The sequence below is a fragment of the Candida oxycetoniae genome, assembly GCF_023343755.2.
Source record: "Candida oxycetoniae strain CBS 10844 chromosome Unknown scaffold9, whole genome shotgun sequence".
Classification (NCBI taxonomy): Eukaryota; Fungi; Ascomycota; class Pichiomycetes; order Serinales; family Debaryomycetaceae; genus Lodderomyces; species Lodderomyces oxycetoniae.
The window spans coordinates 262,863-278,122 of NW_026055363.1; the positions used below are offsets into that span (position 1 = coordinate 262,863).

Below are 15,260 nucleotides of genomic sequence, written 5' to 3' on the forward strand. Positions count from 1 at the left end.
GTGGCTCTTTCCGTTATCATTACAGCATTATAAAAACGATAAATTGGTTATGCCAGAAGGGTCATGCCCGACTGCCATGCAGCTATTGCAGTGTTATTTCCAGACTGCCATGCAGCTATTGCAGTGTTACCGCCATCTTTATAAAAATGTTTGTTCCGTTTTATACCCCTATTCTACATCTTTTATATATTATTTACAGTAAGCCAGAAATTCTTCTATAATTTTTTCTAAAGCAGTGTTCTTCATCGTCTTTATTTTAAGCTTATAAATCCATGGTCGCTTTGCATAATATCGAGCTCACTCGTAATATCACTTGGTAAGTCATTTGTATCTGTTAATGCAACTGTTGGACTCATCATATTGCTGATTTGCGTACTTGTACTCCTCATATTCGTCTTATCATCATCGTCATTATTGTTGTTGTTGTTGTTGTTATTATTATTATTATTATCACTGTTGGTAGTATTATCATTAGTACTATTGTTCTTGTTATTATTAACATTATTATTATTACCAATGTTGTTGTTATCGTCATTTTTCGTGTTGCTCATAAACTCAATCTCTTCTTGAAATTCCTCACCATAATCATCAGCTATATCAGGGCCTCCTCCAAGAAAATCCATCATCATGTGCATACCTCCAGCGCCGCCAGCGTATTCCTCGACATTGGAAGGCAAAACTTGTGCAACGCCCTCTAAAAACCATACTTTGTCCTTCATCTCCATTGTAAATGCTCGAAGCAACTTGTAGTAAGACCTCATTATTCTCATTGCTTTTACATCCCCCGACATCAACATTGACATAAATTGTTTATCTAACAAGGCAGGAAACGCAAATATTCGTAAAATGAAATCTGATTTGTACCTTTCTTTATGTAGTTTATTCAAATACGCCAAAGTTATTAAATAAGGCGAGGTGATTTCAACAGGGTACAAATCGGCGATATCTGCATCATGACACTCCAAGTCGGTATATATTCTTTGTGAAGATTCCGTCGATGTTGATGTTGATGTTGATGTTGTTGTTGATGTTGTTGTTGTTGATGTTGTTGTTGTTGTTGTTGATGATGATGATGATGATGAACCAGCTTGATTTAAGTTGGTCTTTTGATTGATTATATCACCTAAATCTCCCAAGTCAACACTAATGAACTTGTAAAACCTACTGCTCTCAGTAAGTGGCCACACTGCAGTCAATATAGTTGCTGCTCCTTTAACATGAAATATCCATGCTGAGGCAGGCAAGGATTTTGGTGAAGTACTCGAAGGAAACGAAGCATTGGCCAAGGAATCCATAATCAAAATTAATGCACTTGCTACTAAAGCGTCGGTATTATCTGCATTAATGTTCAATACGGCCTCCCTCAATAGCCGTAGGGCATCACCACGATGTGAAGTAACACACTGATCTAATCCAGTTTCAGTACGTGATAAGTGGGTAGCGCTGAACGCTAGTAACGAGTGCATTAAAAAGGGATGTTCAAATGCCAACATCGGTATATCTCGTAACCATATGTTTGTCTCTGAAATGCCTGCTCCAGTAATGGTATTGGCAACCTGTGAAGTATAATGAAACATAAGCTTCAAATCTAACATGTTTAGATTATTTGAGTTCATTGTTTGTGATAGATGTAGTGGTAAAGGTGGAGGTGGATGAGGATTAGTCATTGGTTCGGAGGAAGATGGTAGGTGCAGTGACATTAGGTTGGATATAGTGTTAGGTAAATCTTGTTGATTCAATGATTCATCGGTTTCCGGAATTGTAAATGCTGAGCTCGCAGCGGCATTGGTAGAACGGTAACTCATTTGCGAGTCTATTGCTTCATGTAAAGCGTTAGTCTGTTGTTGTTGCGCCTGTTGCGCCTGTTGTGTCTGCTGTGCCTGCTGTGCCTGTTGTTGTTGTTGCTGCTGCTGCTGCTGCTGGCCCATGATTGCCTGGTTCTGGCTAACACCCAATATATTTGCCAAAGGGCTTGCACCGGATCCTGCACTGTTCAAAAGATTCGCCGATAAGCTCTCCATCATCCCCGTTACACTAGTACTACCACCACCACCACTACTACTACTACCACCGCTCAACCCACCTAAACAGTTTAAATCAATGGGTAGCTGAGCTAATGTAGCCAAGTTTGATAGACTTGATAAATTACCCAAATTCATTAAACTACTCAAATTGCCACCTACATCTCCGCCTAATCCCGAAATGTTATTGACCAAATGGGCAATATTTAAATTGTTTAAATTTCCTGCACTGAGCAAGCCTGAAGAAAGTGCACTTAGTGGATTATTATGTGATTGGGAAATACGATTTCCAACCACTTGTGAAGCAATTTTGTCAATAAAGTTATTGGTGGTTTGGGTGAGACTTGGACTTGGCGTAAGGGAAGGTGTGGCTTGTTGTTGAAGCGAAGATGCTGATTCTAGATCATTTTGAATATCATTGACGCTGCTACATCGTGATGAAATGGCCGATGATTGCTCTGCAATGGCAGTTGCACTCTGCATCGTTTCTTTCTTTGACCTTTTCTTTGTTGAAAGCTTTTTGGAAACCTCTTTTAGTTTCTTTTCTTTCTTTGCCTTTTTCAATGCTGGCTCTAAGTCATTGCTTCCAGCAGAAGCAGTAGAAGCAGCAGTTACTTCTTCTAGCTTTAGATATCCACAATCTAGTTTTAGTTTGATGCAATTCCCGCAAATTGGTTTCTGTTCATCGCATTTCACTCTTCTTCGCTTACACGTTGAGCATCCGTGTCGAGATTTCTGATGATATTTCCGCTTCCCTGTAGAGGTCTTGGGGGGCTCAATTGGGACGATTTGTGATGGTGGTGAAACAGCAGCAGCAGATGCAGATGCAATAGCAGCACTGGCGCCAATAGTTCCGGCGCCTGGCACTGGTACTGAAGATTGTAGAGACGCGTTTAATAACGTTTCTAGGTCATCTTTCCCGTCATTGGCAATGCTCTTACTCTTAGACGACGATGATAGCAGATGCCTTTGTATTTCTTGTCTACCATTCTGATCAAAAGGCTGCTTGGAAAGATTCTCTACCGATATCTGGTTTCCAATGCTAGTCATTTATCAAAAACAAAACTTGAAAAAGGGTTATTAATTTAAAAAGTGGGATATAAAATGGGCCAAAAAAAAACAAAAAAACAACCCCAAATTATGCATTCGGGGATTTGGTTCTTTATAGTTATTTAGGCAAACTGGGTCAAGTAGGGTCTCTCAATTGGTCTTGAACAAGGGTGTGTTTATGTGTGTATGCGTAATCGACCTTAGATCTAATAACTAGGTCCTTAATCTTAATCTTTTCCCCCCTTCTCCCTTGGTTATAATTTTGAGTAGATGATGTTATTCAATTCGGATAAATGAGTTCCAAAATAAGATGATATATTTCAAGAAAATGTTGAATTTTCCATTACTGTAACCAAATGGAAAAAAAGAAAATATCAACAAGCCCTTTGCATCTAAAAAAGGCTAGTTGTTACTAAAAGAGCCATGACTGTTTGAGAGAAAAAAGGGGGCGCGGTGATTGCAATGAAATGATATATGTAATTTAGTTAAATCAAACAATCTCTAAAGAAAAATCACTTTAGTTACAGCGATTACAGTGATTTTCCTTGAGAAATATATTATTCACTATGATTAATCGCTCGCTATATGAATATAACAAGTTGCTAGCCAAAGTAAACTACTGCCTTATCGACTATAAGGAGCTTGACGCGGATTACAGTTGACCTAAGGAGACGGAAAAAAGGAATTGCCAAATTTGGTCTCTAATAAATCTCGTCGTTTAGAAGCAATTAAATAAGCTATACGAGGAAAGACAGAGCGACACTATCACTTTCGAGCGAAGCGAGATAGTGGAACAACACTTAGTACCAACACTTAGTACCAACACTTCGTAGAACCTTTGTAACAACACTTTGTACCAGCACTTAGTACCAACACTTAGTACCAACACTATCGAGGAACACTTGGGCGCTTTGCTCCCTAGTGTCGCCTTAGTCTTACCGCTTACTGTTACTCCTTAATCTCACCGCTTACTGTTACTCCTTAATCTTACGGCTTACTGTTACTGCCTAATCGTTTCTTTTTTTTGTCAACTTCCTCGGAAGATTAAACTCCTTATCATTTAATTAAAGTCTGTTATTATATGAATAACAATAGACTAACCCTGGTATGTCAATATATGTATAACAATAGACTAACCCTGGTATGTCAATATATGTATAACAATAGACTAACCCTGGTATGTCAATATATGTATAACAATAGACTAACCCTGGTATGTCAATATATGTATAACAATAGACTAACCCTGGTATGTCAATATATGTATAACCATAGACTAATAATTATAAAAAGATTGTGGTATAATGTCGGTGGCAGCTAGTAACACTTTTGAGCAAATAGTACTAAATAGTACCAAATAGTACCAAATAGTAACTAGTCAATAGTAATTAGTCAGTGTGCTCCACTATCGAGCAGAGCGAGATAGTGTCAGTCGATAGTGTTTTCAAGTGTTGTACTCCACTATCGAGTAGAGCGATATAGTTTTATTAAGTGATGTGCTCCACTATCGCGTAGAATGAGATAGTTTTATCAAGTGTTGTACTCCACTATCTCCATCTGCTCGATAGTGTCGAAATGTTTCCATCTAGTCTGGTTAGGTGCCCCGGCAATATAGGCACAATACTTTTTGCTGGGTCTTTCTATAAAATTGAAAAGTTATAGAAAACGATCAAGCCTCTAAAAGATATAGTACCATACAATTGTTTTACACTAAATCAATTAGTCGCTTTTTTATCTCCACCCTCTCTGGATCTCTCGAGTTGGCCCAATTTCACTCGCATACTCTTTCTACCTAGGACTTTCACTACCTATTGCTTTTCATTTCTGTGGGACTAGTCGGTGCTCCACTATCGAACAGAGCGAGATTGTGAGCAGCTAGTCAGTGTGCTCCACTCTCTCGCTCTGCTCGATAGTGTCGGCGATAGTGTCGCCGATACTGCCATTACAAGCTACTGAGTGCTGCTCCACTATCTCGCTCTGCTCGATAGTGGATAGTTTTTATTTTTCTCACCAATGGAGACTATTAAATTATTAATCTCATCTCATCTTTAGCTTTCCTGAAAATCATTTGAAATGTCATCCCAGAAGCCCCTTTGGTATAGGTGGGCACGTGTTTATTTTGCTGGTGGCTGTATCGTAGGAGTCGGTGTATTGCTATACAAAACAATAATACCCACAGATGAACAACTAATATCACAATTTTCCCCTGAAATAAGAGCACATTATGAACAAAACAAGGAATTGAGAGAATTAGAGCAAGAGAAACTAATAGAAATCGTCAAGAAAACTTCAGCGTCAAATGACCCAATTTGGAAAACGGGTCCAATTGGCTCGCCTTTGGAAAAAGATCAAAGAAATCTAAGCTTACAATTGGTCGATAAAGAGTTATTTCATCAAACAAAAGCAAAAGAAGCTCAGCAAAGAGAAATCAGTCAGAGTCTTGAGGATATTAAAGAAGTCGAAAAGTTGCTAAATGAAAAGAAAAGATTGAATGGAAAACACTGGTGGAAATGGTGGTAAGAGCTATAAAATGTATCTATCTATACTCTATCGACTAGACTCGTTTCACTCGTCTAGTCTCTATTCGTTTCAGTCGTCTGGTCTCATATATACAGTATTTACCCTCGACTCCAAAATCCTCTATCTCGCGACAAGGTCAGTAATATACTCTGGCTCAAATTGCTGCTCACGCCAAGAGCACCACCACCATTACCACCACCACTACCACCACTACCACCACCATTTTTCTGCTTATTAGCTTCATCGACCCCAGCAACAATTCTGCCGATATTAGTATCTATAACCATACCGCCCTGAACAATTTCTTCCAACACCGTCTGTAGCACTTGCCATCCAAACACCAAATCCAACTCGCAAACGTTTGAAAAACACTTGTCCAAACACTCGACAAACACCTGAATCAAATCTAAGATCCCCAATTCCGATTCTTGATCATCTACAATAAACACAAAATATAATGTGGCATAGTGGCGGTAAATCACCTTAATGTCTTCTAGATCTTCTAATAGTTTTGGAGAAGTTATAAACGAACATTCTTGATCTGAGCGAACAGATATGAGCTGGTAAACTTGTTGTAGTAATAATCTTTGCGTCTTGATATCGACTTTAGTATAAAATTTCATTAACCGAGGAACTCCATCATTGTTGACTAGAAAGCGCAGAGCAGAGTTATTAGTATACTGGCAAAATCTGAGTTAAATATAACCTACTTACATATTAGCACCGAGTGGATCATTATCTGTTCTTTAGAGGTAAATTCGTTGAACCTTGATAGTATAAAGCTTTATCTTTCAAGCTTAACTACTTATTTTTTTGTTTTTTTTTTTCAAGCTAGTAAGTACTACTCTACTATCGAGCGACACTATCGAGCGACACTATCGAGCAGAGCGAGATAAGTACTACTCCACTATCTCGCTCTGCTTGATAGTGTCTACTTAGTATTGCTCCACTATCTCGCTCTACTCGATAGTGTCCTCATCTAAGATGCTTCTAACAAACTTGATCTCTTTAGTACCAGTATTGCAGCAACCGCCAATTCCAATAACGTTTCTATAAGAGACCAATTTTCTTATAAATTGATCCCATGCATCTTCAGGTCTACCTTTTTTAATAATGAATTGATGACAAGTAGCATCGTACTGGAATCCCAAATTGGGATAAACGAAAAACTTGAACTCGGGAAATTGGTCGATTATACTTAACGCTACTTCATAATCAACACAATTCAACCCCAACACTTTTGAAGTGGTTTTAGATGCAGTTGTTTCTGTAAGATATTTTCTCATTGTAGATAATGCTGTTCCATCTGTCAACAGGTGATTGTTTTGACACGTAAAAGATACTACAAATGGCTTTTTGTCACTATATTCCAGGGCTAACTCATTAGCGATTTGAAATTCGTGGAAATTGGGTATAGTTTCAAAAATAATCAAATCGATATCGTCGTTATTGACGAAAAACTCTAGGAGAGGTTGATAAAATTCTCTCAACACTTTGGACAAAGATATGTTGGAGTATTTCCCAGTATATTCAGACCCGTCAGCTAAATAAGCAGCATAAGGACCAATTGAGCCAGCAATGAAAACAGAATCTGTTTTCCCCAACTCAGATCTCGATTCCTTAACAATATCAATGGCTCTTTGCCATAACTCATGAATCTGCTCGTTGGTCATCTCAGTGTGTTTTTTCAAACTTTGATATGAACTTTGGTAGGTAGATGTCAACACTATATCTGCACCCGCTTTCATATACTCCTTGTGAACAGCTTTAACTACTTGTGGTGCATCAATTAATGCTTGTCCAGACCAAAGAGGACTTTTACTAGGCAAGAAAGTTTCATTAGGATCAATCAATTCCTCCAATTCTGTACCCAAGGCACCGTCAATGACCCTTCTTTTACCAAAAATATCTTTAGGCATACTCTTGTATCGTTTTCTATAATTATTCTAGATACTTGGTTTATTAACTGCAACTTGTTAATATGGAAAAGGAAACTATTCTCAACAAGATACACTTATGTATTAAAGACCATTAATGGATGGAGATACACTTGTGTATTAGAAACCATTAATGGATGGGGGGAGAGAGATAGCAAGGCCCTCGACAGCTAGCCCTCGACAGCTAGCCATCGGCGGCTGGCCATCGGCGGCTGGCCCGCCCACGGTCGGTCGTAGCGCTACCTGATAAATTTTCAACGAAAAAAAAAAAAATGCTTGAAAAAAATTTAATGCACTTATAGTGGAAAGGTTACCCTAAAGGCTTTTTATTGAGCAAGAAGGGAAGATTTGTCGGTTCTTCTTTTCTTTTTGTGAGGAAAAGATGGATTTTGAGGCTTCGAATAAGAGACTGAGAGATGATTTTGAGCAAGGGCAAGCAGGGTCAAGTGGGTATGGTCAGTTGCAGGTGCAGCTGCAGGTGCACAATTATGGCGCTAAAAGGCAGCGCATCGATCCAGCACAAGAATTGATTAATAATGTTTGCAAGGATATAAGAAGACTAGGGGAGAACCCCAATGTCGGAGCGCAAATTGATGATGTTGACTACATTTCGAATCCAATTGTCGCTGAATTTGAAAAGATTGACAATTTGAGAAATGCCATTTTGACCACAATTTATGCCATTATTATTGAACAACCGCACAAGATCAATGCTATTGGTAATCTAGTGTTTATATGTAACGCCAAAAACTTTGTTGTTGCTAAATATGTGGTTGAGTATCTACATGCAAAAATCCAAATGCTATTAGATTCAGTTTGTGGAGCTGTGGTACCAGAGGCTGAGCAGCAAAATAGCAGGAAAGAAGACGCTGGTGTTTTCAATAATATAAAGAGTATCATCAAATTTTTGAGTTGTATCTCTCCAATAATTGATGAATACGCCATAATTAATATATTCACTCAATTCCTTCAATTTGCTATTGACTTGCAGGTTCAATCGGGTGACAAGAGGAACGGGATAGCCCAAGAAATATTCTACAACACATTAATTGCAGTGCCCTACTTGTTGAGCAATGATAAGTCTGAGGAGATACATGGACACCTCAATGATATAATTGAACTAGCTGACAACTTTCCTATAGTCGAGCCGGAGTCTAACAGAATATTGCAACCTTTTGATACTAGAATGGGTAATTTAGATATACCTTACCAGCCAAAAAAATTGATCAACTTGATCCTTCCCTCATTGAAAGTCTTGCAGAAGAATGACTGGCAATTGACGTTGTTTCTTGACTTTGAGCCATTTTTGGAACCAATTGTGGGGAGAGCTTTGGAAAATAATGCTATATCCAAGGAAGTCGTTAAGCACAAATTACCACTTTTCCGTTTGCCCACATTTGAGAAAATCGAGAAATACAATCCAACTTCTGAAGAAAACATTGATAAAATATGGCAGCAAAATCTGAGAATCTTGTTTCAAGTTTATAACCAAACCACTGAGTTTGAAACTGTGCCACCAATTGAATCTTATATTGGTTTATTTTTTAAAGATTTATCATTTGACATTTTAACTAATCTTTCGTTCAACAAAAACGAAGCATCAATTCAACTTTCAGCGTTGGATTTATTTTTCAGCAGTGAATTATTCGCGCCAGTGGGTACTTCGATTGATCAATTGACTATGATTAATGCCGATAATAAAAGCGGCGAAAATGATCCACCTTTATCTACATGGAAAATTGAAGATGTTGCTGTGGAAAGTATTTTGACTATGATTTTCCAGCTCCCTAAAACGTTGCACAGGGAAATTTACTATTACACAGTGTTGATTGCATGTTGTAAAGAAAACACCGAATCTATGGCGCCAGTATTTGGTAGAGCCATTAGGTATTTTTATTCAAACTTGCAAACATTAGACTATGAACTAAAGTTGCGGTTTTTGGATTGGATGACTACACAAATTTCGAATTTCGAATTTAGTTGGAAGTGGGAAGAGTGGATCGATGATTCTCAAAGATATGCGAGATTGAAATACCATCCTAAAAAGAATTTCATCAAGAATTTGATTGCAAAGGAAATCAGATTATCTAATAAGAAGAGAATAAAGGAAAGTTTTGTTGATGTTGTTGATGGTGAAGTTGTGAATTTTAAGGAATTTTACCAGTATTTGAATATTGCTATGTTCCCTGATGTTAGAGACTATATAATTGAATATGACTCCGCTTTGTATGGAGATTCGCCCGAGATTAAGGACAAACTAAGTGCATTATATGATATGAAGCAGATGTCGTTGCAGACAAAGACAAATGTCAGTGCACAAGATGAGATATTTTACAACTTTACAAATCCAGAACTACCCTTTCATGAGCTTGGTTCCAGAGCATACGAATTTATAATGTCTCATCACAAGTCGAATAAAGAGTTTAGTGGGCTATGCAATTCACTTATTAGTGATATTGTAAAGTCGAACGAAAGGAACCAATCGACGGACCAAGATATGGAGACGGAAGACAAGGGCGAAGATAAAGACAAGGGCGAAGATAAAGACATGGGCGAAGATGAAGATAAGGACGAAGATAAAGACATGGGCGAAGATAAAGACAAGGGCGAAGATAAAGACAAGGGCGAAGATAAAGAAAAAGAAGAGGAACACTCGGCAGCCTCTGCGCCTGCACCTGCACCTGCACCTGCTGCATCTGCAAAAGTTATTATACCTAATCCTGTCAAATTTGCAATCAACATAATCATGCAATCATACTGTTATATTGGCTCAAGATCCATTTATTCCGAGGTGAGCATCCTAAGCAGAGATGCAGAAAAGTTGAAATTTCTCAGTGGTCAACCCATTGAACAACCAAAGCGTGCCCCATTACCCAACATGGAAAACGATTCTGAGTTTGAAGAGTTGAAATTGGTATCCAATGAGGAGGACAAGCAAGAGAGACAGAATTGGATAATTGATTCCATATTCAGAATCTGGGTTCATCAGCCACAAGTTATATTTTTAGTATTGGAGAGTTTAATTGACTTTGGAGTCATCAATGCAGAACAATTATTGATTAAAGCTTTTAAAGCTAATCTTATTATTGACAATGTTTCATGTATGGAATCTATTAATCGAATTTTGGAAAATAGTGGATCTAAACAATTGAAATCTTTGATATTTATCTTGTTTAGAGCTATAGTAGATAAGTTGAATGAATTGGATCTAGGTGTTGGTGAAGTTGTACAAATTGATGAACTAAGTGAGGATAATGCTAGTGAAGTTGATAAGCAATGGTTATTCTACGAATACTTGGGATTATTAAAGTGTTATTTTAGAAAATTCATTAGGACTCAAGTAGAAAACGATAAGGACTCTAACCCAGAGGGAACAAACTCAGATGGAGACAATTCAGAGGCATTCTTTCAAAAAATCAAAACTGTATTTAATGACCTTCAAAATATACCAACAAGAATCAGTGTATTGTCTTGGTTTGACGAATTGATAAGCTGATGATAGAAAGGAAAAGGAAAAGGCAAAAGGAAAAGACTAAAAAAAAAAAAACTGTGTATAAGTTAGGATAGATTTTATTAGAACTCCTGTGTATTACTGACAAGACTAGCGCCAACGGCGGCAACTAAGTAGAAAGAGATTTAGCTACTCTTCTCAAGATTAGCTTCAGCAAAGTTGAAAGGAAGTCAACTTGACAGAAAATATTAACCAGGGTTTATTTTTTGTTCTAATTTTTCAATAAAGTGGAAAAAATAAAAATAAAAATACTCCTTAAGAAATACCCAAGGTCCAAGTAACAATTGAAGGGACGGCTTGCTAAAACGACATTGTACGATTTATAGTGGTAAGAAGAGATGGGTGACCACTTGAACGATAAAACGTTAGCTGTACAAGTTGATAATCTTACATACGAGTTTCCAAAGGGAAATTCTAACCGGCAGTCTTCATTGAAGATTGGATTACAAGATATTAATTTAAAAATAGCATGGGGAACAACAAACTTGATAATTGGGCCTAATGGAGCTGGGAAATCAACGTTATTGAAAATTCTAGCAGGCAAGACTTTGATCAAGCGCGGGAAATTACGTCTTGGTGGATTTGACCCTTTTGAGTTTTCGTCTAGTCGCGATGCAAGTCAGCATAATTCAGATATTAACAGTTACATAACGTACTTGGGAACTGAGTGGATTACAAACTCGGTGATTAAAAGAGACATCCCTGTAAGTTTACTATTATCGTCGATTGGAGGTGAGGCTTATGTTGATAGGAGAAACTTGTTGGTTGAATTATTAGATATTGACCCATCCTGGTCAATGATTGACCTTTCCGATGGTGAGAGGAGGAGAGTTCAAATAGCGATGGGGTTGGTTAAACCTTGGAAATTGTTGCTATTGGATGAAGTGACAATTGATTTGGATGTGGTTGTCAGGCTGAAACTTTTGAACTATTTGAAATCGGAGTGTATTAACAGGAATTGTTGTGTTATTTATGCGACTCATATATTTGACGGGTTGGGAAAGGAATGGTGTGATCGCATTTTGCATATTGATGCGGGAGTATTGTTGAATGACGTGAAAATGGAAAGTGTTGAGTTTACTGAGACAAGAGGAGCTGGAAATGAGAGTAGTAGTGTTAAAGTTGAGCACAACTTGATTCAAATTAACAAATCGGAGACGCTTCATCCACTAGCTTTGTTTTGGTTGAATCAAGATTTGGTTAGACGGGGACTGAGAGAAGAGGAAAAGATAAAGATGCGACAGAGGCATAGTGATTGGGTTAATTCCAAAGATGCGAGCTATTTCGATGCTGATGAAGACAAACTAAAACTGTACTTTAAAAGCACAAGAAGTCAAAAGTGACCTTTACAAAACCATGCCAAACAATAATGCCAAAATGATGCTGCTAAATGATGCCAAGTAATGCTGCCTTTTTTTTTTCTATGTATGTTATGGCAAAATAAGTTATATTGAAAACTTTCTCTCTAGTTCTAAAAATTCATTGAGTTCCTGGACATATCTCAATTGCTGTTCTAGTAACCAGTTTTTGTAGTTCAAATCGATCTCAGATAAAGTGTCTCCAAAAGGACACCGTATTTTTTCATCCATGCGGTTTCTAGTTTTGGTGGGCGTGAGTGTAGTGGTGGTGGTGGCTGTAGGAAAAGGAGCTGTTGCTAGCTTTCTTCTGGTATTCTGATGCAGTAGTGCGGGAGTCGGTGTTGTAGGTCCTCTCTTTTTAGAGTGTTGTTGCTGCTGTTGTTGCTGCTGCTGCTGCTGCTGTTGCTGAGCTTTCACCGGAGACGAAAGATTTTCCTTCAACTGTAGCAAATGGGACATGTGTAACGAGCTTGTATTGGTGCTTTCTTGTAATGGTAAACTTGTCTTTTTCAAAAGGGTAGTCTTTTGCGTAGCTGCGTCCGGCTTGTTTGGCAACGCCGTTGTAGCAACATAGTGATTCTCTATATCCTCCATAATGTTGAGAGTAATATTCATAGTGGAACTTACTCCAAACTGGCAATGTATAATTTAACCTAGGTTACAAATGTAAAGGAAAAATAAACAAACAAGAAATTTGTTTGTTTTTTTGATGGTTTGGAGATGTCGTGTATGTCGTGTATGTCGTAGAGGTGTTGATTCACGTGACTTCCCTTTAAAATGTCGTGTATGTCGTATAGTGATAACAGTAGAATTGTTTACTATCGAGTATCTACTATCGAGTATCTACTATCGAGTATCTACTATCGAGTATCTACTATCGAGTATCTACTATCGAGTATCTACTATCGAGTATCTACTATCGAGTATCTACTATCGAGTAACTACTATCGAGGAACGAGATAGTAGATAAGTACTTAAAAGAAAGTACTAGATAAAAGTACTAGATAAAAGTACTTTAGTAGAAAGTACTCGATAAAAGTACTCTAGTAGAAAGTGCTCTAGTAGAAAGTACTCTAGCAGAAAGTGCTCTGGAAAGTGCTCTAGTGTTCTCCTCTCTACTATCGAGGAACGAGACTCTCGATAAGTACTCCAGTAAAAGTAGAACAGTCTACCTGTGTCATTGACTATATAGAATCTATGTAATTTTCTGTTGCAAAAGATTTATTAATAATAAATAAAATATGTATATAAATATATATGATCAATCATTATTAATGTATTATTAAATCGTATCAACATAAAACCTGAAATCTTTTCATTAATTCTAATGTCGCAAAGTGCTGCTCTATCTCGCTCTGCTCAATAATGTCAGTTAGTGCTGCTCGATAGTGTCAGTTAGATCATATCTATAGGATTTTCTCTAAAGTAGAATTAATATATAGACTATTTAGTATCTTTTCCCTATAGTAATATTTACATGTCCTTTCCCTATAGTAATAATTATTATATATTATTCTCCTATAGTAATTTTTTCTCATATATCCTTTTCCTATAGTTTTATTACATATTTATCCCTATACTAATATTTATTACATCCTTTATAGTAATATTTATTACAGAATAAAAGTGCTTATAGTCAAGTGTATACGTGTATCAGACTATTTGGTGTCAAATGATGTTTACAAATACTGTCTTTTATCCTCAATAATTAAACTACAAGAGTCCTGTATTGATTTATAAATGTCTACTCTATACGCATACTCTATACGCATACTCTATACTGCATACTCTATACGCACTCTTTAGCTTTTCTATACGCATACTCTTTAGCTTTTCTATACGCATACTCTTTAGCTTTTCTATACGCATACTCTTTAGCTTTTCTATACGCATACTCTTTAGCTTTTCTATACGCATACTCTTTAGCTTTTCTATACGCATACTCTTTAGCTTTTCTATACACTATTGTTCCAAAATAGATTGAATTTTTCTTTACCATGAGATAACTTTATTGTCAATATATACATATATTACTATTCTTATAAACACCCGCACAATAAATAATTTCTATACAATAGTCTATTCCCTTCTAGTCTGTCAGATATTCTATATATATTTAAAGTATTGTTTTTCAATAAACTCTTGCCTTATCAATACAATAAGCCTCTGGACTCACTATCGAGGAACGAGATAGTGAGTAGTTTCTACCTCTATAGACTCACTATCGAGGAACGAGATAGTGAGTAGTTTCTACCTCTATAGACTCACCATCGAGGAACGAGATAGTGAGTAGTTCCTACCTCTATAGACTCACCATCGAGGAACGAGATAGTGAGTAGTTACTACCTCTATAGACTCCCTTACTTCTTCAGTCTCTCCAGTCTCAGCTAGTGTGCTCCACTATCTCGCTCTGCTCGATAGTGACGATAGTGTCTTAGATTACCTCCTCGGCAACCTCGAGCCCCCATATAATTTACACTCGCATTGCCAGAGCAACATAACTACTTCTACACCATCTACACAGCCACCACCACCTCCTCCTCCTCCTCCACCTCCTCTTCCTCCACCTCCTCCTCCACCTCCTCTTCCTCCTCCACCTCCTCCTCCATCACCTTTCTAATCAACTTCCGATTTTCCATCTAAGCCACGAACAAAGTCACATAACTGATAGCCGAAAAAAAAAAATCAGCAATATCAATTCAATCAGCCACTTGAAACCTTTTTCTATTGGATTTCAACACGCTGGATCTTATAGCTTTGCAAAGTAGAGCAATCAAGGGATCGAGAAGTAGGTTTTACCATTTTGGTCTGAGTTCAAATTGGTCAAGCATTGCCGCAACCCCCCCCCCCCCCCCCCCAAAAA

The 15,260-nt window shown here is 37.5% G+C and overlaps 7 protein-coding genes across 7 annotated transcripts; 3 read left to right on the forward strand and 4 right to left on the reverse strand. All coding sequences in view use genetic code 12, as the record gives it.

Moving 5' to 3' along the window:
- Window positions 1–251: 251 nt before the first annotated feature.
- On the reverse strand, window positions 252–3,071 carry UPC2 (Upc2p; the record flags this gene model as incomplete). Its single annotated transcript, XM_049325827.1, has 1 exon — window positions 252–3,071. The coding sequence occupies one exon, from the start codon at window positions 3,069–3,071 to the stop codon at window positions 252–254; it is 2,820 nt and encodes a 939-aa protein (XP_049182580.1).
- Window positions 3,072–5,144: 2,073 nt separating this feature from the next.
- On the forward strand, window positions 5,145–5,591 carry KGF56_000442 (uncharacterized protein; the record flags this gene model as incomplete). Its single annotated transcript, XM_049325838.1, has 1 exon — window positions 5,145–5,591. One exon carries the CDS (start codon window positions 5,145–5,147, stop codon window positions 5,589–5,591), a length of 447 nt encoding a protein of 148 aa, XP_049182581.1.
- Window positions 5,592–5,689: 98 nt separating this feature from the next.
- Window positions 5,690–6,327, reverse strand: APS3 (Aps3p; the record flags this gene model as incomplete). Its single annotated transcript, XM_049325849.1, has 2 exons — window positions 5,690–6,240; window positions 6,306–6,327. The coding sequence occupies 2 exons, from the start codon at window positions 6,325–6,327 to the stop codon at window positions 5,690–5,692; spliced, it is 573 nt and encodes a 190-aa protein (XP_049182582.1).
- Window positions 6,328–6,550: 223 nt separating this feature from the next.
- Window positions 6,551–7,510, reverse strand: SAM4 (S-adenosylmethionine-homocysteine S-methyltransferase; the record flags this gene model as incomplete). The annotated part of the gene is made up of 1 exon (XM_049325860.1): window positions 6,551–7,510. The coding sequence occupies one exon, from the start codon at window positions 7,508–7,510 to the stop codon at window positions 6,551–6,553; it is 960 nt and encodes a 319-aa protein (XP_049182583.1).
- Window positions 7,511–7,910: 400 nt separating this feature from the next.
- Window positions 7,911–11,024, forward strand: GCR3 (Gcr3p; the record flags this gene model as incomplete). The annotated part of the gene is made up of 1 exon (XM_049325871.1): window positions 7,911–11,024. The coding sequence occupies one exon, from the start codon at window positions 7,911–7,913 to the stop codon at window positions 11,022–11,024; it is 3,114 nt and encodes a 1,037-aa protein (XP_049182584.1).
- A 353-nt stretch (window positions 11,025–11,377) lies between these two features.
- On the forward strand, window positions 11,378–12,382 carry CAF16 (putative ATP-binding cassette family ATPase; the record flags this gene model as incomplete). Its single annotated transcript, XM_049325882.1, has 1 exon — window positions 11,378–12,382. One exon carries the CDS (start codon window positions 11,378–11,380, stop codon window positions 12,380–12,382), a length of 1,005 nt encoding a protein of 334 aa, XP_049182585.1.
- Window positions 12,383–12,484: 102 nt separating this feature from the next.
- On the reverse strand, window positions 12,485–12,991 carry KGF56_000447 (uncharacterized protein; the record flags this gene model as incomplete). Its single annotated transcript, XM_049325893.1, has 1 exon — window positions 12,485–12,991. One exon carries the CDS (start codon window positions 12,989–12,991, stop codon window positions 12,485–12,487), a length of 507 nt encoding a protein of 168 aa, XP_049182586.1.
- Between the last annotated feature and the right edge of the window lie 2,269 nt (window positions 12,992–15,260).